The 22,481-nt window shown below is 38.1% G+C and overlaps 1 protein-coding gene across 1 annotated transcript; it reads left to right on the plus strand.

Moving 5' to 3' along the window:
• Nucleotides 1-14,684: 14,684 nt before the first annotated feature.
• LOC149244421 (uncharacterized) lies at nucleotides 14,685-15,608 on the plus strand. The gene has a single exon (XM_089371538.1). It carries the CDS (start codon nucleotides 14,685-14,687, stop codon nucleotides 15,606-15,608), a length of 924 nt encoding a protein of 307 aa, XP_089227664.1.
• The last annotated feature ends 6,873 nt before the right edge of the window (nucleotides 15,609-22,481 follow it).

Consider the following 22,481-nt stretch of genomic DNA (forward strand, 5'->3'; position numbering starts at 1 on the left):
ACTGCAAAAATCCATCTAGTCTTTCGTGTCTCATGCCTCAAGAAAGTAATTGGGAACAATTGCAGAATTCAAACCAGTCTACCTGAACTGGATGAAGAAGGGTCAATCTGGCTCCAACCTAAACAGGTTCTTGACACACGAGAATGACACCTGCATGGCCGCATGATCAAGGAAGTCCTTGTCAAGTGGAAAGACACCTCTCCGGAAGATGCAACCTGGGAACCAGCCACTATTCTTCAGCAGTTTGTGCAGCTTCAGCCTTGAGGACAAGGCTATTCTTATGGGGGAGGGCATGTTAGGGTCCCACCCTAACCCCCTTATTTATGTAATAGGATCGAGTCATAGTTATAGTTAAGTAAAGAGTCAATAAAGCCCATATTAATAATTGTAAGTGGTTAACTCGCATTTAATGAAGGGACCACAGTTAGTTGCAAATGGGCCATGGTATTAGATAGATGGTATTAATAAGAACCATGGTATTGCATGTATGAATCCTATATAAAGGATAGAGACTCCCCTCGAGGAGCATTGTGTCTTATTTTGTATTGAGCTCTGCTCTATTGGAGGTTTCCCCCTTGAAGAGGCAAGTGAACATTGCTTTCTGAATAATAAAATACTTGCTGTTATTTCTCATTGTTCTATGTTCTGGGTATATTTCTTCGCATATTTGGTATTCTGGTATCGTCTTGCAGGTTAAGAGCATAACACGTTCACATCATCCTGTGTCATCAACTTCTAGAGATCATGTTGGTGACACACCATCAACTAGTGGAAAGAAGGGAAAAGTTAAGTTTCCATGTAGGTTATGTGAAGGGAATCATCCCATTCACCTTTGTCCCTATCTGGATGAAACCAAAAAAGTGTTGGATAACCGTCCTGCTTCACCGCAACGATTTCCATCTGGTTATAGGAAACTTTCCCTAAATCCTTCACTAGTTGATGAATTGACTGACCAAAATCAACCGTCGGTCAAACCCACTCTCTCTGAAAGTGAATCTTATGAGTCTACACTCGACCCAAATCAACAGGTCGAGGTAACAGTTGACCCGATTTCACCTTCAGCGAATCGTATCTTTCCCAAAGAGAGTGAAAATGATACCACCCAAGTTCTTTTTATTTCTTTAGATTCTAATGATCTTGGGGGTAGTTCTCCTGTTGCATCAAGACAGGAGGAAAATCCTCGAGTTCTTGTAACTCAAGGGGTTAATTCTCTTGTTTCTATGGGACCCCCTCCAAGTAGTCTAGTCACTTCCTTTGATTGAAATCGACTGGCAGGATTCCGCCTTCCTTCTAATTTCCCTTCCAGATCATAGTACAAGTTTGTAATATGATTGTATCCGACACTATTATAGGTGAAGGTGTGTCTGTGAGTATCCTTTCCTCAACTGCTTGGAAAGAGCTCGGTTCACCGCCACTTGTGCCAGTTACCTAGAATCTGTTGGCTTTTAACAGAGGAACGAGTCGACCATTAGGAATCCTCCCTCGGTTACCCATTACTTTGGGAGGAAAAACCGTTTATCTGAACGTGATGGTAGTCCCAGTTCCTTTAGATTACAATTTACTTCTTGGGCGTGACTATGTTTATGACATGGGAGCTATTGTTTCAACACTCTTTCGAGTGATTTGTTTCCCGCACGAAGGCAGGATTGTCACCGTTGACCAACTTTCATTTCCCGGTCCAAATATGGCTCCTAATCAACCATCTTCCCTAATTGGTCCTTTTGTACCAATGGTATCATCCCCGCCACGGGTTAATTATGTGGAAACCTGTTCCATACCTACATCAACTGACGATCAATTCAGTGATGTTGTACATCATGTATTGGGGGCATTGGAACCAAATCTCTATTTCATGACCTCTTATGAGTTGTGATCAAGGGTCTTCGAGGATAGTTCCTTGTCTTGTGTTAACCTCATTAAAAAATGAAAGGAGGAGTATGAGGATAGTTCTTTTACTGTGTCAACCTCTTTAAAAAATGAAACAAGGGGTCCGAGGATAGTTTGTTTTCTTGTGTCAACCTCGTTAAAAAATGAAACAAGGGTCTTCGAGGATAGTTCCTTGTCTTGTGTCAATCTCGTTAAAGAATGAAACAAGTCCATGAGGATAGTTCTTTTACTGTGTCAACCTCATTAAAAAATGAAACAACTCTCAGAGGAGAGTTCCTTGTCTTGTGTCAACCTCGTTAAAAAATGAAACAAGGAATTTGAGGATAGTTCGTTGTCTTGTGTCAACCTCGTTAAAAAATGAAACAAAGATCCACGAGGATAGTTCCTTGTCTTGTGTCAACCTCGTTAAAAAATGAAATCAAGGAGTATGAGGATAGTTCTTTTGCTGTGTCAACCTCATTAAAAAAAAATGAAACAGGTCAATGAGGATAGTTCTTTTACTGTGTCAACCTTGTTAAAAAATGAAACAACTTTTATGAGGAGAATTCCTTGTCTTGTGTCAACCTCATTAAAAAATGAAACAAGGAATTTGAGCAGAGTTCCTTGTCTTGTGCCAAGCTCATTAAAAAATGAAACAAGGTCCCCTGGAGAAAAGTTCCAAGTCGAGTCTTTGAGTAGATCTCATAAAATCCCAGTCGAGTCTTTCATTTGATCTCGCAAAAGAACCTTCATTCCATCCACTTGATAGCCACGAGTAGTCTACTTAGGTGAATGTAATGAAGCTTGGAGGGCATGCACCTAGCGGTAAAGTTAAGTTTCCCTGTAGGTTGTGTGAAGGGAATCACCCCATTCACCTTTGTCTATCTGGACAAAGCCAAAGAGGTGTTGGATAACCGTCCTGCTTCACTGCAGTGACTTCCATCTGGTTACAGGAGACTCTCCCTTTCATCATGCTGGGGGCATGTAAACCAATCTCAAGCATAGTTTTTCGTTTCAAGCTTGTGTAAAAATGAAACTGAATCTGAGCATAGTTTTTCATTTCAAGCTTGTATAAACATGAAACTGAATCCAAGCATAGTTCCCTATGGTTCAAGCTTGTGTAAAAATGAACCCATTTCCATTTTAGCCCTTGTGATTGCCATTCTATCAGCCTTTTCGTCAGATGAGCCTTAGTTGTTTTCATCCCATCGCCACCATCCCTTTGGCTGATCATGCACTTTCACTTGGTTGTTTTACCCTTTTTGAGGGACAGTTGCAATGAGTGGTCTTATTAGCCAGCCACTTCACATAAATCGACATGTTTTGAGAAGTTCCAACATCACTGGAACCAGTTGCTTCCCTAGACACCACTCATTCCTCAAAATAGAGTCCTCTTTAAGCTCTTTTTAGAATCTCTAAACATGAAAAGATTGCCGAGCACTTGTCGTTTCTAGCTAGTTAATGGATTAGAATTGATATCTACTCAATATAGTTTTACCCCTTCTTCAAGCTGAGATAGATTAACTACGAAAAAGGTACTCGTTGGTCAAACATGATCAATAGGTTCTCTCTTGTATTGTTTTATGCTTTTTCGGGCTTGAGAGACAAATGTACGAAAAAGAACTTTTGGAGTTTCCTTTTCGTCCCTTTTCAAACTCTCTAAACATGAAAAGGATCGAGTTATCTTTGTCGTTAAACTCGTTAAAAAACATTAAATAGCGACAAAATTGTCCATCTAGACAAGACCGAGTTTCACCTTCACTAGACTCGTTAAAACATCAAATAGTGATGGATTCACCCGAAGGGTGGAATTATACAACAAGCATATGTTATCCTCCTCAAGCTTGATAAAAATAAAGAGGTACTGGTCAGAAATGACTGGGGAAAATGGGAAAAAGCCGGGAACACTTTATGGTAGCAGGTCGCTCTTGAACATGACACTTTCACCTCATCACCGTGACTATGTGGGTTGGGTCATTCAGCTTGATGGTTATCACACCGTTGGTCTATCATACCATCCATCAATTTGTTTTGGGTCAATGCTACCAATTCACTTCAGTGTCGCTGATATGTTCAAGAGAAGTCATTCAGTTCAAAACTTCATCCTTTACAATATAGTAAACCTTCATTTTCATGCCCGCCATTCCTGAACTTTGTGTCATCGGTCGATATTATATCTCCAAAATCATTTACCTCATTCTGTGTCGTTGATGTGGGATACATCAAGGCCCTCCTGTAACAAGTCGCTTCTTGTCAACATCAACACATTATCCAAGAATTTGACTTAGAAACACCCCTTCAGTACCTTGAGGCTTGCATACATCAATGGCAGGTTTCTCACTTTCGACTATAGGTTGACGTCAATGGCCTTAGACCGAAAGACTTCGTATGGTGTTCGAGATCAAATCATTTATTCACACCATGGGGAATGTACTGCTATACCTTGAGGGTCATTATCATTATTGGTGATTCCTCTCACATCTATTAATGACTGACATCATTGGCTGGTAATAAGACGATATCTCTCCATGTTCGACCTCAGATCATCTATTCACATGGTTAGACTTGTACTTGAGTGAAAGATTGGACGAGATTGAAGACCCCGGATCTAGTTTCATCCATCCGGGCTGCGATATATTTTTTAGGAGTACTATATCAAATGTACAATGGCCTTACATTCATGGTCATCCATTCATGGGTCTATATCTATAAATGACTATATTTGTACATGTAATGAAAGTTTATAAGTTGAGCATGGGTATGCCTTCCCTCAGCCAGTTCGTGAGAAAAATCAAAGTATCATGATATATGTATTGTAATTGATGTAGGTCTCCTTCTGTTTCGAAACCTTCTCTCCAAGTGGTAAAGCATCTCACTCGACATGTTTATTTTCGACTTCATGCTTTAGGGGGCAACTATTACAGGAAAATTTGGGCACATCAACCCTGACTTCCAGATCCGTATTATTAGGGTCCATCAACCCCTAATTCAGTTGTTTTCATTCCCTAATGAAGTTAACCTACATCATGCTTGCCTCCCAAGAGTTTCCATGTCACTATTCATCCAAAAAATGCCCCTAAGGAGATCAGTGCAGGTGGCCTTCTATCAGGCTGCAATGCATTGCAGGAACTACACTGTCTGGGTGCTATGCATCGCACCTAGCCTTTGTTCTACCTGCGATGAGCGAGATTCATCAAATTTTTGAAATGAGTTCATTGGATTCCTCATCCAATGGATGCTTCTGGAAGTTTCCAGATGGATTGAGCTCGCTTTTGGATGAGGAAGAGGATGAATGAACCTTAATCCATTATCCCTTCCTCCATGGAACCACTTCCCAATTTTGGTAGAGCATTCATGAGGGGCATTAATGGCTTAACCTCCTCCATTCAGCTATAAATTGACCAAGCATTCAAATGCTGGTCTAGTTAGAGAGGTTAAAACTTCTTGAGTTAAGGAAATGCTGTTTAAATGAAATTAGTAGAGAGAGTAATGTTATCATGTCAAATTGTTGCTTCATGAGGAGAGAAGGGTTTGAAGCTCGAAGGATGACACTGAATCGAACATGCATCTACATGAGTTGTAATCTTTCCTCTATCAATAAAGAGTTCTATGCTTTTTCCCATTCTTGTGTTATATGATGTATATTGTACTTTTGATTCTATAATATGTTTAGTTAACAGATCGATATGTATGCTTTGATGGTTTTCTGTCTCGGCTTGTGTGCAAGTACCTTCCAAGCGAGTTAAGTACGGAAGGGAGCGGCGAAAGCAGTCAAAGGGAAGAGGGATTGAGTGAGAGATACAAGTTGGTTCTTTTGTTCCTCTTTCTTTTATCTGTTAGCTATAGGAAAAGCAATGAAATTACTTTGGCTATTGTTTTAGACTAGCTACTAGGTCTAGGGGTTAGTCGTTTGAAGAAACACTAAATTTGCCCATAACACGGGGGTGCATATAATGATCATTTGTTCTCACTTCTTTCATTATCCTATATTTATATTGTATGGCAGGAAGGAAAAATATTTTAGGTTGGTGGGAAGGAAAAAGATTTTAGATTGTATTTCTTTTGCAATATTATTTAATATATTGGTATATTTTGTATTAATAGGTTATAATATTTTTTTAAAGAAAATGGGTAAGGATTTTGTATTAATAATGACTAGATTATGGGTTAAAACTTTTACAATAATATTATGATATTTGTCCATAGAGATATATATATGTCTATACAAACAAAATGCCAACTCTAGAGCTACATTTCTTGCTTATACAAAAATTATTTCGATTGAGAATATGGAAAAAAAACCCAAGGATCATGCTATATTTGCAAGATAACATAAGCCATCAATGGAGATCAAGAAAACTAACAAAAACCATGATTGATCCCACCATCAGCTGTGACCATTGCCAAGAGAATCAACACCCTGTGGATGACGTGAGTTTTTCTTCTTAGGAGCAGCACTGGAACCAATGCCTCTCGAGCCAAAATGAACACTTTAGACATGAGATTTTCCAATGTCAAGGCCCTAACACTAAGAGAAAAGAACTCCTTGCACAAACTGTTCATATAATCCTCCATATTGCTTAAGTGAAGAAACAACTTGGCTTCCAAGATAAGCTACAAAGACTATTGTTGTTTTTATGCCATATCATCAGACCGCTTCCTAGCTTCCAACAAAGCTTTGTCCATATCCAAAATCCTATCTAGCAACAAACCATCATTGTCATGCACCGAAATCAATGAAGGCTCCACCATGTCAAAGAGAGCCACTGGATGCAAGTAGATGAGACACCAACTAGGTTGAACCATTCTCCAAAACTAGTAAAGAGAAGCATTCCATGGAAGCTCAAGGAAACCAGAGGAACCTTTAAATAAGCCACGCTAGAGCTTTGCCATGAACTGGACTAAAGCATATAATTCATAGCCAGACCAAAATCCTAAGGAGGACATTGAGAAGAATGATGACGGGAGTTGCAGGACAACGATAATAAATCCAACCCTCTGAATAATGAATATATCATCGTGTCTGCAATATTACTTACCAACTCCAAAGATAGGAAAAATAAATACAAATACCGCTCCGAGTAAAGAAAAGTTATGATTTCATGCCACTCTTTTTTTTTAGGAAGAAAAAAATGTTTATTGTTGTTGGAAATACTAAGAGAGGGGGTGAATCAACATTTCTTTTCAATTGTTACTTTTACCAGTAAGATCACTTATATTTAGAACACAAAATGAACAATAGAAATAACTCCTTTTATTAATATAATCTTTACAATGAATCAAGTACATTATAGGTAGGGATCCAACCCTTGATGAAGACACCCATGCTCCAACCTAGGATGTGCCAAGCACCTACTTGAACTTAGTGAGGCTCCGACCTCTAGGGCTTTGACCCTATCTTTTCCAAGGCACCAACCTTGAGTTTAGGAGCACCAACTCCAAGGACACCAATCATATAGCTTTGCTTTGTCAAGATACATTTGGTTGTACTTCACGGCTCCCTAAGTCTTCTTCACCAAGCCTTGTCAATCTTCAGATTCACTCTAGTCTCCATGCTACATCATTAATGACAACCTTTTCAATTAGAAGGTATTGCCACCGCACTTCGTTGTACCAAAGCAAAGTCTCCAAATCACCTAGTGATGTCTTCAATGCATCATGGTCTTCAAGGGTGCTTTAACAATGCTCTCAAATATCTCCTTAATAGGTTTTCTCCAAGTCTTGCCTTAATATCACACAAGGGGTATTTCACAAATCTCCAAAATTTGAGGTCAAATAGTATATCAAGGCTTTTCACAAGAGCTCAAGACGATCACTGGAAATAGCCCACAGAAGACTGAATTCAGGGACAAGTTTACAGGCCTGAACTCTTAACAGTGCAACAGAGGTTTTGTTATAAATTCGAGCTTCAGGAAATGATATATTTCATGTCTTCAAAAGATGACTGCTTATTGTTCCAAGTATGTCCAAGCTACAAGAGTAAGATATTGCTGCACCAGTCAATAGTCACAATGACCTTGTCACAGTATTTAATTACATCAAGAAGGTTTGATCCACCAATGATGACATTGTCCACAGTAAGAAGTATCTGACCCGAGTTCTTCATTATCCAATACAAAATTCAAAAAAAGGAACCAAGCTATTGTACCTCAGTCACAGTCGATACTGCTACAATTGCTACAAAGAAGACAGTATAATTTTCCATAGACACTGTAGTCACAGTCCGAGGTACTTTTTTTTATGACACAGTCCTGAGTTTAAGAGATCTATACCTCTGTTTACATAGTACAACAAGAGATCTAGGGTATTAAGCCTTTTCCAACAAATCTCAAGTATGAAGAGGTCCAAAACAGTGTCACAAACTCAGGTACGAGCGGAGACAACTATGTGTTAAAAAATATAAGCCCAGAAAAAATCAATATTGCTCCTTTAATGTTATCTGATCATGCGTTCACGAGTTCTAAATTGATCCTCCCTTTTTCCTCCTTGTTAACCGAAAATCTGTGTTAGAAATTGTTGGAAGTAATGCTTCCATGTCATGTGTAGTTGTCATTGTGAGTCCTTAGGCATCAGTCTAGAAGCTGTTGATTCCTATGTGATGAGTTGGAGTCATGACCTATATGTGTCGAAGTCAGTCTGTTATGTCCTATATATATGTAATTGTTGTGATGAATAATATAGTGTGTGATTTGTGTTGTGCAATTGCTTTCTGTGCTTATCTCTCAATTTCTAATATGGCATCCGAGCCTATTCTGGCTTGACTCCTTCACGGGAGGGTCAGGAAGATGTAAGAGGGCCTTGATTTTATTGATCTTATGTAAATAAATTAGGGTGTTTAGTTTTCATGTGTGCGAAGTTGGAGTTTTTTTTGTTTTTGTTTTTGTTTTTTTGTTTTTTTTTGTTTTTTGTTTTTTGTTTTTTGTTTTTTGTTTTTTGTTTTTTGTTTTTTGTTTTTTTTTCTCTGAGGCTTAGTTTTTCCTGTTCCTATGTGTTTTTTTTGAATTCATGATCGGCTTGCCGATAATGGATGCATGTACATTATTATCAAGCATCTGCCATTGGAATACAGTTGTCTACTGCGCTCTGTTTGCAAAGCCTGAAATGATATCCTCTCTGGTGGAGTCGTAGGAGGAGATTGTTTGGAGGAAAAGCAAAGAGATCCTAGGCTTAGCAAAAAGACATCTTCATAATATGAGATGATGTACAATTTGAAGAATGCATAGATAGCAAAGTGGAGTTGATTTGGGTGAATATCAGATCCGTCAACAAAAGTTGTCGATTCATTTCATTCTAGTTAAGATCCGAGAGTAAATGCGCCGGGCTACTACGACACATGGATGGCAGAAAGGAGAAGTGATGTCCATCGTAATTGTAGTGAACCAAAAAAGTTTTTCCTTACTGGTGATGAGGTAATTATTGCAGTTCATTTCATTTGCATGAAGTGTAAGTCCACATGGAGTTTGCGCAGAGATTTATGGTGAGAGCGTTGTAACTCCAGACAAATATAATTCAATGTTCTAATAATTTTTCTGAAAGGGTCCATACCACACGACGTAATCTTGTACAAAAGCCGCTACCAGCAAAAGTAGAGGAGATTTTGGTCATGGATGACTGGTTAAGAGCTGTGGGTGAAATGGCTTTGAAGCTGCGTAAGGGAATAATGAATCGTTTTTGGATCGTTTGCGAGCATGTTTGTAATTAAATACCACGAGATCCATTGTCAAATTCTACAATTACATATATAATATTGAGGATATATGGTATTTTTCATTTTGACTGTTGCTCTGTTAGGAATGATATGATGGACTTTCTACAGCCAGCGTTGCTTTGATCGAGATCTGCATAGATCGAAGGCATTAGTTTTGCCTCAATCCGTTTTGGGTTTTGTCACAATTTGTTTGGGTGTGTTTTGGAGTTTGGATGTTATATATGTAAAACTATTTTAGTGTGCAAAAGGAAATTTGATGCAGAACCACAATCAACAGAAAAACATCTTTCAAGTTGATGGTTCTCCACGTTCTTCGGTGCCGAGAGAACAAATCAATGATTTGGTTATGTTAAGTCTATTATATGCTAATGTGTCTTGTCGTTCTTCAGTGCTTCAAGAACATTAGTTACATGTTTCCTTCATATGTATGTAAGTGTATATGTCAAAAAGGTTAGTTGTATGATGGACTGTTGGATAAGCTCAATACATAGACAACTTACCTATATAACTAGAAGTATGTATTTCAATGCATACTACTAGGATGGAAGCATGTCCATAGAGATATTCAGTATCTAGGCTATTCTTCGGGGTAGTTCAAGAAGCGTCAATTGTACAAAGTTCATCAACGATGGTCAGAGGCAGTTATGTTTTAAATGGAGGTCAAGTGATAGCTCGAAGATGTGGTGGTGAAGAAAGAGTGATGTTTGTGAGATTCCAGAGTGGATGTGAGTGTTGATGAAGACCAGTCAGACATATATCATATTGTTATTGTAATGTGTGCTTTCTATATATGTTACATGTAAGCATTAAGGGAGGGTGTTGGAAGTAATGCTTCCATGTCATGTGTAGTTGTCATTGTGAGTCCCTAGGCATCAGTCTAGAAGGTGTTGATTCCTATGTGATGAGTTGGAGTCATGATCTAGATGTGTCGAAGTCAGTGTGTTATGTCCTATATATATGTAATTGTTGTGATGAATAATATAGTGTGTGATTTGTGTTGTGCAATTGATCTATATGCTTATCTCTTAATTTCTAATAGAAATGAGGCAAATCCATGTATTTATAGTGTTTTTTGCTGGTAAAACTGAAGGGAAACGTCTACATAAAGTGGGTTGACACGGATGACAAGTGTAGGTTGGCTAGCCTGCAGTTTCATATTTTTTACCTTACAAATTCATTATCTCATCAACCTCTGGGAGTTTCAGGGCAAGTAATGGCTCATTGGAAAGAGGAAAAAATCCTCTTTAAGATGGTCTAGGTCCCATTGAGAAAAGATGCTTCTAAGTTAGCAAAAAATATTTTTCTTTGTGATTGTCCTTAAATTTTATGCATAAAAAGTTTAGGACACCATGAGTAATGTTTGGGACAACAGGTTCTTCATTGTTATCAATGTATGAGTGTGTCATCATGTAGGAGTGATGCATTTATGTCATCATGAGTGTATCATCTCGTGTCATCATATAATGGTGCCGTGATATGTTGTAGATAGTGTCATTAGGAAAGTCTCTTTCAATCATTAGTCACGTCATCACTTAGTCTTCCAACCCTCATCAAGCACCATCATTAAGTGTGGACATATAAGAGTATAACATCATCACAAGTATGGCTTCATTAAGTGTAGTTCCTCATGTTAAGGACTTGTACCTAGGGACTAGATCACCAATCATACACTTGGAAACTTCTTAGGACAATACATCATTATCTGGAACCAGGCTTCTCAAGAATATTGACACCTCATTCAATGTCATATTGACAGCAATGAAATCCTAGATTAACAATCTCCCCCTTTGTCATTGATGGCAATATTCTTGCCCTTCCAACATTCTCTCCCCCTTTGACATCAATGGTAAATGGGGTGTCCAAGAACTCCCCCTGTCAAGCTACTCCTTTTCTTCACAACTAGTAGTTCATAATAGGTATGTTACTCCCCCTGTCATGGTGCTCTTCTTTCTGGCAGTGTGGTCCATGGTATGTTTGCATTTATTCATGTGGTGAACCAAATCCCTGTTAGGACCCTATAATGTACCTTTTTTCTCATACTTTTTTCTATCCTTTTCCTACTCACATTTAAGCCTACATTATCACATTAATCTATTTTTCCAAAGGTATAAAACGTTTCTTCTCTTTGCTATATGTTTAACTTGTTTTACATGTAAATTTACATTACTTTCATACTTAGCCACTAATCGGAAATATATAGTTGCTAAAAAAGTTTGAAGACTGCAGTTAATATACTGTTGTTGCTTGAAGACCACGTTGCTGAAACAGTTAACAGTACGCAAATCCCGATGCTGAAACAGTCTGTGATCTGCGATGCTGAAACAACCCGTGATTTACGATGCTGAAACAGACTATGATCTGTGATGCTAAAATAGTCCATGATTTACGATGCTAAAACAATATTTCATATACAACAGTAATAAGAAAGGATAATTAAAGGAGTTGTTACACTGGCCGCAATAGTTGTACCTCAAAGCCAGCACCATTACAACCACTGTAACAACATTTTGCTATGGAAGATTAGAATATCCTATTCCAGCATAGAATATTAGATCAGACTAAGAATAGGATTTGTATGTACACATGTAATCATTGTATTAAGAGGATTTCTCCTCTTTAGATAGAGGAGAAATCAGCATTAGAGGGGGAAGATAGAATACAGAAGGCTTAGCTAGAAGGAATTACAGAGAAGGGTGTGTTTATTCTTATTGTAACATGTTACATTTGACAGATGAATAAAAGATCACTTTGAGCACTTCTTCTTAGTTCCCGTTCATTTCTGGGGAATCTTGTGAGAAGGAGAGGGCCCACCTTCCTCACAAGATTCACCCATTAGTTCTGTAGTGTGTTAATTATTGTTTTTATTCATGCCTTGTTATAACTCTGCTATCTGTTACTGAAACTCTGTTTCAACTGATTGTTGCATCGTTTTCATACAATTCACTCCTAGGTAATTGTTGTTCAACTAGATTGGTGATTCTTTTTGCTGAATGACTTGATGAAAGTGTGACGTCGGAGACAGGTGCTGAAGATTCCTACTTTGGGGAATAGGGTCCTGTTCTCTGTTACAACATAGTTAGTCTTTTCTTTTGCAGATTGCTGAAAGGTTCCTTTTTCCTAGGTTGTTGTTTCTTAATATAATCCAGGATTCTTCTGATAATTATTTTCCTTTGAATCTTGAATTCTGCAATAGAAAGATTGCTTTTACTGTAATTCAAAGTAGAGCTTCAGTCTGATTCAAAGCAAGGTGTGATTAGTGTAACTTTTACTACAACTTTGGATTGCTTTTGAGATTGAGCATATACAGTGTGTGATTTCCTTTGAAATAAACAGACTTCCCTAGGTTGACAATTTATGTAGCACTTGATTGTTTAATTAAATAAGAAATTATAGTGACCAACATTTTGGCGCCGTTACCGGGGAAGGAAATTATAGATTTCAAAAGCATTTATGTTTTTCTTTCAGATGTACAGATTGCATGAGAGGACGCGAAGCCCCCAAGAAAACTAACCCTACAGGTGGCAGGGGCAGAGGAAGAGGAGGAGGAAGAAAGACTTTTATCGACGAGATTATATCAAAATCTGAATTTTCTGTTCCTCAGCGACCAAGCTCCTTAAAACCAAAGCATCAACCTTCCTTTCAAGCGAAATTTGAAACGAAGGAAGAGATTTGGAACCCTAAAACAATTGAGAAACCAGCAAGAAACATTGAGGATCGAGCAAGTGCAGTAGGGGAACAAACAGAAGAAACCATGGAGGGGTATAATGAAGAACTGCTCCATGAAGAATAGGTAGAAGGAGAGGTAAACGATGAAAACTCTTTTCCTACCTTAGGATTTCCCATTGGTGATCTTCCTAGAGGAGCAGCTCCTATGAAGAATATTCCACTTTCAGCTTTACCTAACTTTCATGGTTTATCTTCTGAAGATCCTGATGAATTCCTTTTCGAGTTTGATATATTATGCAGAAGTTATGATTACATTACCAATGCTAAAAAATTAAAGCTATTTCCAACAACATTAAAGGGAAATGCATTAAGATGGTTCATGAGTCTTGGAGGTCATGTAATCACAACATGGGATCAGATGAAACATAAATTTTTGAACAAATATCAAGACTATTGCCGAACGAGAGAAAAAAGAGAGGAACTATTCAAGATGATACAGAAAGAGGATGAAAATCTGGAGGACTTTGTGGAAAGGCTACAGTATAATCTACAAAGATCCAGTCACCCCGATGTAAGTAAAGATATTCTTAAAACAATATTATTAAAAGGAGTAAGGGATGACTGTCTAGATATGCTAAATATGCTTGGTAAAGGGGACATATCTAAAGAATCATATGATGAAATTATTAACCTCTGTAAAAGATGTTCAAGAGGAGCTGCAAGGAATAGATCAAACAACAGGGATACCACATTTTCAAGAGTTCAAAAATCAGCTAGTGGAGGAGCAACAAGAGCCGAAATAGGTAATTTACTTGAGGATTTTAAAACTGAAATGTTAAGTTCTTTTGCTTCACAAATTGACACCTTGCAGATTAAAAAGAAACAAGCCAAAGCAGAAGTGGCTCTGTCCATATTTTGTCCCAAATGCAGAGAAAAGCACCCACTAAGGGAATGCCCATTGGACAAAATGCCAATCTGCACCCTTTGTGATAAGGATCATGAAACACAACAATGCCCTTCTTTACCAGGAATCAAAGCAACATTACAACCAACCGATGAAGAAGCTGAAGTTGTCTATCTGTTGACACAGAGAAGGCAATGGCAACCGTGAGGACAAGGTATGAATCCTAATATGCCATTTACATCTTCTAATCGTTGGAATAATTATCCTTCTTTTAGTCAAGCAAATTACCCTCCCTTTAACCAAATGCAATACCCACCCTTCAATCAAATGAATTACCCACCCATGCAACAAACAAACCCTCCCTTTGTAGACCCAACAATGTGGACTCCTTGGCTTCCACAATAACAACCTCATTTTGACCAGTGGAATCCAAATTGGAGAGGTCAACAACCCCCGTTTCCAAATCAATTTCCTCAATTTCAATCACAATTTCAGCAACCACTCCCTTTACCATCAGGTGCTCCACTGAATAATCAAATGATGCGGCCCCAACTACCTATACAACCTAACCCCAACCCCAATAATAAGGCTGTGCAGTTTATTGATATTCAAAACCAGCCTATACTTTCTGTTTTCCCTGTGCAATGCAATGATATTCATTTACGATCTGGGAAAATAGTAGAACCTATCATTGATGATGTTACCTCTTCTGATTCTGATAAAGAAGAAATAAAAAAGCATGATTCACCTGAAGAGGTACAACCACCCTCTAATATTGTTGCTGAAACAGCAGAACCACCATTCCCTGAGCGTTTAGCTTTGACTAAAACACCTGAGCCACCTACTTTCAATCTTCTAGGGGAATTACAAAATCTCTACGTCAAAATTCCACTATTACAAGCACTAAGAGATGTACCAATTTATGCCAGAACTATGCGAGACATTTGTGTTAAGAAACCCGGTAGGAAAACTAAAGATCCCCTCACAGTTCATGTCATGGGTGATCTATCTGCACTAATGTTGGGTAAAGCCCCTCCAGTTAAATATGGTGATCCTGGCCATCCTACTGTCACAATGCAAATTGGAAAAACAGTAATTCCTCGAGTTCTGGTAGACTTAGGTTCTGTTATCAATATTATGACTCTTGAAACTTCACAACTGTTACAAATGAAGAATGGAATCAGAGATACCCCAACCATTCTAGAATTAGCTGACCGTTCTACAATCAAACCGGAAGGAGTTATTGAAGACCTAATCATCTCAGTTGAGTCCTGGAATTATCCAGCTAATTTTGTGGTATTGCAACCTAAAACAAAGTTGGGGGGTCATCCTCTAATTTTGGGTAGGCCTTGGCTAGCCACAGCAGATGCTTTTATCAGTTGCAGATTTGGTTCAATGATAATTTCCAATGGATATGAGACCAAAACATCTTACTCTCTACCCTCACGCTACACCCTTGATTAATAATGATAATTCCCTATGGGTGGAAAATGTGATCAAACTACTCAACCTATCTTGACTATTGGACAAGCTTTAAGCCTTAAATATGCCACTGATGAAGAAGTAATTAATAATTTTATTTGCGAACCCTCCTCTGTGACTCCAGGAACACATAATCAGCTAGCTGCACTTTTTGAGTCAGATACCCAAGAAAAGCTTAATTCTGAAGACCTACCTCAAACATCAGCTACCATCTCCTCTAAAAGTATACCTGTAGAAATTGAACCTGGCAAAACACTGTATATAAACTCCGACCTGATAGTTGCTGAAACACAGCAAGTAATGAAGTTACTTCTTGAAAATAAGGAAGCATTCACGTGGGACTATACAGATATGAAGGGAATCTCTCCTGAATTATGTACTCACTGTATCTATATCAAGGAAGATTGTCGACTGATCTGTCAACCTCAACAATGAATGAACCCTAATTTAAGGGAAATTGTTAAAGAGGAACTTCAAAAATTGCTTAATGCAGGGTTTATATATCCTATATCTGACAGTGAATGGGTTTCCCTGTTGGTAATAGTTCCTAAGAAAAATAGGAAATGGAGAGTGTGTGTAGATTATAGAGCCTTAAATAAAGCCACTCAAAAAGATCACTTTCCATTACCATTCATTGATCAGGTGTTAGATAGTTTGTCAGGGAAGAAATTCTTCTCTTTCTTAGATGGTTTCAGTGGGTATAACTAGATCAAAATTGCACCCCAAGACCAAGATAAGACCACTTTTACTAGCCCCTGGGGAACCTTTGCTTATAGAGTCCTCCCATTTGGGCTATGTAATGCACCAGCAACCTTTCAAAGAGCAGTTATAGGAATCTTTTCTGATATGATTAATGACTCTATGGAAATTTTTATGGATGATTTTACCCCTTATGGTGTCTCTTTTGAGGAGGCACTACAAAATCTTGAGAAAGTACTTAACCGATGTATACAAGCCCACCTCTCCTTAAGCACCAAAAAATGTCATATGATGATGACTGAAGGAGTGGTACTTGGACATTTTATTTCATCTCAAGGAATTCAGGTAGATCCATCCAAGATACAAGTCATTGAGAACCTTCCTATTCCCAAAACCCAAACAGAAGTGAGAAGCTTCTTAGGACATGCTGGATACTACAGAAGATTTATCAAATTTTTTTCCAAAATAGCTTCTCCTTTGTTTGTGTTACTTATGAAAAATGTTGAATTCAAGTGGACTAATCTTTTCCAGGAAGCATTTGATGCACTTAAACATTAGTTATCTACAGCTCCTATTCTAAGGGGACCTGATTGGGCACTTCCCTTTCATATATCAACTGATGCTTCGGATACTGCAATTGGAGCTGTCTTGGGACAAGAGGAAAATCATCTCCCCTATGCTATCTATTTCATTAGTAAGAATATGACTCCTGCTGAACTTAACTACACAGTTACCGAAAAGGAATTTTTAGCAGTTATCTATGCTATTAATAAATTTCGACATTACATCACTGGTTATTCTACTTTTGTCCATACTGATCACTCAACTATTAAATATTTAATGAAAAAATCTGTCACAAATGCTCGAGTCACCAGATGGTTATTATTATTACAAGAATTTGATATTACAATTGTAGATCGACCAGGAAAAGAAAATGTAGTTGCTGATTTTCTTTCTCGGTTAACACTTGATGATAATACTCCAGTAGATGATTCCTTTCCTGATGAATATTTATTTGCAGTATCTGCTCACTCACCATGGTATGCAGACATTGCCAATTATTTGGTTGCAGGGAAGTTACCACCACACCTATCCCACCGAGAGAAAAGAAAAATCATTCAACAAAGTGCTAGGTATAGCTGGATAAGTGGGTGTCTTTTCTACACAGGACTTGATCAAGAAATCCGAAGATGCATTAGAGAAGATGAAGTTTATGATATACTAAAAGCTTGTCATGATGGCCCTTGTGGAGGGCATTTTGCTGACAAAAGAACGGCACATAAAATTCTCAGGATGGGGTATTATTGGCCCTCACTTTTTAAGGATGCAAAGAAATATGTTCGGACCTGTGACAACTGTCAAAGAATGGGTCAGCCTAATCATAGAGATGAAATGCCATTAAACCCCCAGGTAGTACTTGAACCATTTGAGAGATGGGCCTTAGATTTTGTAGGACCCATTAACCCTCCATCCAATCAAAGAGTTTATATATTAGTCTGCACAGATTATATGACCAAATGGGTGGAGGCTAAAGCACTCCTTAGAGCTACTGAAGAAGCTGTTCTAGCTTTCTTATTTGAAGATATCTTTGTCAGATTTGGAGTGCCTAGAGAATTAGTCATAGATGGAGGACCTCCTTTCACCTCTCATGGTTTTAAAGCCACCCTTCAAAAATATCATATTCATCATAGAATGACTACACCATACCACCCCCAAGCCAATGGACAGGTGGAAAGCACAAACAAAGTAATAGAAGCCATTCTAACAAAAACAGTGAAGGAAAATCGAAAGGATTGGTCTCAAAGGCTCCCTGAAGCATTATGGGCTTATAGAACCACCTGGAGAAACACTACAAGATTCTCTCCCTATGAATTAGTATGTGGTAAAAGTGTTGTTTTTCCTGTGGAATTTGAAATCAAAACCTTAAGGACTACTTTAGCTGTTAACCTTGATTTGACTGATGCACAGACAGCCAGGTTGCAGCAACTTAATGAATTGGATGAAAAAATATTAGATGCCATTCATCAGACAACTATGATTCAACAACAAAGAACAAAATGGCATGATAAAATCATCAAGCACAAGCAATTCCAAAAAGGTAATTGGGCTTTATTATATGATTCTCGGTTTAAAGAATTTCAAGGGAAACTACGTACAAGATGGCTAGGACCTTACGAAGTGGATACTGTTTTCCCCAATGGAACAGTAAGGCTCCTAACAATTGATGACTCTAAAACACCGTTATTAGTAAATGGTCATCAGCTCCATCTGTACCAGCACCCCATTTCCAAAGAAGATTTTAAGGCCACATGTGTGGCAGATTCACATTATCTCTTTTTAGAGGAGCCTCCTGCCCCTCATTGCATTTAATTTTTCTAAATTTTACTTTTTAGTATTAGATTAAAATTTATTTTACTAATAATCCCTGCCAAGGGATGGCATGTTACAATTGATTCTTTTGCAGATTCTCGATCTAGAAAAGCCCTACCAAGAAAGGACAATCTTACTACAAGCAGATCCAAGCTTCATCTTGAGAAGCATTGCTCCCGCTCTCTTCAATCAATTCATCTTCAATATCCCCATCATTCATTTCCTCTCATTTCTTTCCTTCTCCCCATTTTCCCATTGTTGAAACACCACTTTGCAGCAACATTTCTCCCCATTTTCCCATTGCTGAAACACCACTTTGCAGCAACATTTCTCCCCATTTTCCCATTGCTGAAACACCACTTTGCAGCAAAATTTCTCCCCATTTTCCCATTGCTGAAACAACACTTTGAAGCAACATTTCTCCCCATTTTCCCATTGCTAAAACACCACTTTGCAACAACATTTCTCTCCATTTTCCCATTTCTGAAACACCACTTTACAACAACATTTCTCCCCATTTTCCCATTGTTGAAACACCACTTTGCAACAACATTTCTCCCCATTTTCCCATTGCTGAAACACCACTTTGCAGCAACATTTTCCCCATCTTTTCCGTTGCTGAAACACCATTTCTTCAGCAATATTTTCCATTGTTGAAACATCACTCTCCAACAACATTTTTCCATTCCTTTCCTATTGCTGAAACACCACTTTTTCAGCATTGCCCATTTTTTTTGCTAAGACACGACTATTCAACATTTCCTGTCATACAAAAATCTTCTTTAGTTCTTTCCCTCTTACTTCTCCTATTTTCCATGCTACATTATGTCCTTTCACTACCTTCTCCCATGATTAAACAAATCCTTGGTACAACTTCTCTCATAATTCTAAAGTTCTTCCATGATTACTGCAAATCTATTATGAACAAGCACTATATTTTTTTCGAAGTACGAATTAAAGGTAAAGGTGAGGTATGTAAACTTTATATGTAAATACAATTAAATTGTAGTTAATGAGAAGATGTCGATTCATTATTACTGTAGTGGCCAATCTAGGGTGCTAGATTAGACTATATTTATTATCAACCAGGGTCAGTAAACTTCGAGGCATGCGTCTACAATCTATAGACATAAAGGATTCCTAACTAAGTGTTCATTGTGGTAGGTTACAGTACTTCTTTACGGAAGGTTAAGGTATGCTTCCTATCACCTCGACACTCAGGTCACTCAACTCATCTAACTGTCCTAAAGACACTGCGTATTACTAGACCTAGATTTTAATCCCCTTATAGGGATGCTATGCACAAAGCTCTATCTAAGTAACACTCAGCATTAATGGAAAATCAAAAGCATACTACAAATTTTAATACATGTAAGCAGAGTCTATGAGGATGCTTTAAAAATATAATGATGGATCAGATCTCTTACGAGATATGGTTCAATGATCTTAACGATAAATCCTTTAAGCTATCACCATAAACATCATTCATAAGGATTGCTAATGAAATCAACAAAACCATAAGCATAACTCTAATTACCATGCATGCTATTCAATATTCAAAAGCTGCTAATGAAATGAAAATGACAGTATACCAGTCCACGCAGGGCTCGTCTGCGTTTCGATGGTACACTGGAATACGCTCAAGCAACTAAGGTATTAACGCATGAACAATGTTATAACAAAACCGTGACTATAATCGAGTTCTGTATTAAGTTCTAAAGATCATACAAAAAGCTCTGTTCTCAAAACGATACACAGAGATTACCAACCACGTAACTGTCACTATATCCGTGTTTTTAAGAAAAACTAATACATGGCTTTCATTTGGATTGAATGTACATTGACTATGCGGCTGTTTCCGCTTTTACTATGGAATGATTTTTGGGTTATTTCCATTGTAAACCGATTTCCAAAAAGAAACAAAACGAAACCGGTTGGGAAACTTATGGCTGTTGCTGCCTTTGTCACCAAAAGGCCGGGACTTTGACCCGCGTTGATCGCAGAACCAGGAGTGTTTGATATGCTGTAGGATCGATGTTTCTCCATGCTTGTACATTCTAGTTTTCATCCCTATCCATTGATTTGGCTTGCCTGTCATGCCACGTGTCAGATGATAAGCCATTTACAGGATGTTGTAACTTCCTGTAACCTTTTTATTAAAAATCCCTAATTTCTAACATAAAAACTCATAAATTAACTTTAATGCAAACTAACAACTAAAATGCTATTAATTGATAAATTTCAAGGAATATAAGGGATCTATGGAGGAAAAAGGTAGACCAATGATGATGTTTTTAAAAAGAAAAGATGGTCATGGAATGGTACCAACATCTCCCCCAAGCTTAATGAATTAGCATGTCCTCATGCTAATCCTGATGTGCTGCCTCTAAACTCTGTCCCTGCCTGTACCTCTGCTGCCTTCAACAATGCATCCATGTTCTTTTTAGCTTGGGCATCTTTCTGACTGTGGAGCTCATGCTTTAAACTCTTGTACTTCTCCTTGAGGGCTTTCTTTTGGTTATACCATTTGGTTGCCCACTTGCAAATGTCAGTTTTTTCAGCTTCAAGTTCCTTAATTTGCTCCCTCAACTTCTCATTTTTCTTTTGAGTCTCTTTACTTTGTGCTCTTAGCATTTCGTTTTCCCTCTTAACAACTTTCTCCAGCATGTTGGCCTCCATCAGTTCTTCCTTTAACTTCTCAATTTGTTTCTCCATCCTCCTTGGTTTCTTGATCGCAAGTGGTGATTCTTTTTCTTGTCTATTGTTGCTCTCAACCTCCATTTCGGCTTCTGGTCCACGCTGTGAGTGAGCACTGCTCTCGATGTCCATCGGTGCAGGTGCATTTGATTCTGGTTGGTCTTCTTGTGGCAGAGTCTTTTGTGCTCTCCTAGATCTCCTTGTATATGTAGTAAAAAGTTTATCCTGCTCCATTTTCTGGGCATCCTCTTGTCTCTTTTTTCTCGTCCTCACACTACTAATGGGTGGAGGGATATTACTTGGTCTGCGCACGGGAATCTCTTCATCAATGTCATGCATAAATCCTGAATGCTCTTGCTGTTCTTGCTCATCCTCTTCATCTTTGATTTGGTTGGCAGCCAAGAATTCCTTCCACGTTTTTCCTCTTTTCTGTAATTCAAATTCAATGAGGATTTTAATTAGCCCGAAATGATATAAGCTTTTGTCTTCATTACCCTTTCTCTTTTGGATAGTTTTTGACATCTTGGTTAAGCTCTGCAAGAGGAAATATTGCAAGCTAATGGTGCACTGTCCTTTTAGATGTAACAGGAGTTTGATATGGTATAAGAAGACTATGCTGTAGCGACCCTCACAAGTAACAAATTTTTGGATGATATACACCATTTCGTCCCATGGATGCATCAGCCAGCTCCTAGGGACACCTTTCTTCTAGTTAACTGATGAAACCCTTGATCTGGACATGAATTGGGTCCATGATTTTTCTTTGAATTGTTTTGTCTTGAAGTATTTCTCCCCTTCTGGGTTGAACCCTAAGGACTGTGCTATGGTGTCTTCTGAGACCCTGAATGAAAAATTACCTATCAAGGCTTTCTCCCCATTGAATGTGAAGGCAAACTGTTTGGTTACTTCCTCATTACTTCCATTAAACTTCTCCAAAAAGGGTAACCACTGTTTTTTTTTTAAGATTGCAATGCAGTCATCGTGGTATTGAGAACTGTCAAATGTGCTTGGCTCTACCCTATTAGTCATCTTAACAGAGAAATTTTTTTTAACCCTCTTCGTTTATGCTTATGAATTTAACAAAGGTAT

The sequence above is a fragment of the Pinus tabuliformis genome, chromosome 8 (genome assembly GCF_031772625.1).
Source record: "Pinus tabuliformis cultivar Carrire ecotype Pingquan chromosome 8, CPIR1, whole genome shotgun sequence".
NCBI classification, from domain to species: domain Eukaryota; kingdom Viridiplantae; phylum Streptophyta; class Pinopsida; order Pinales; family Pinaceae; genus Pinus; species Pinus tabuliformis.

Excerpts from the sequence above, each read along its gene's own strand:
- LOC149244421 (XM_089371538.1), top strand. The coding sequence starts at position 14,685 with ATGCGGCCCCAACTACCTATACAACCTAACCCCAACCCCAATAATAAG.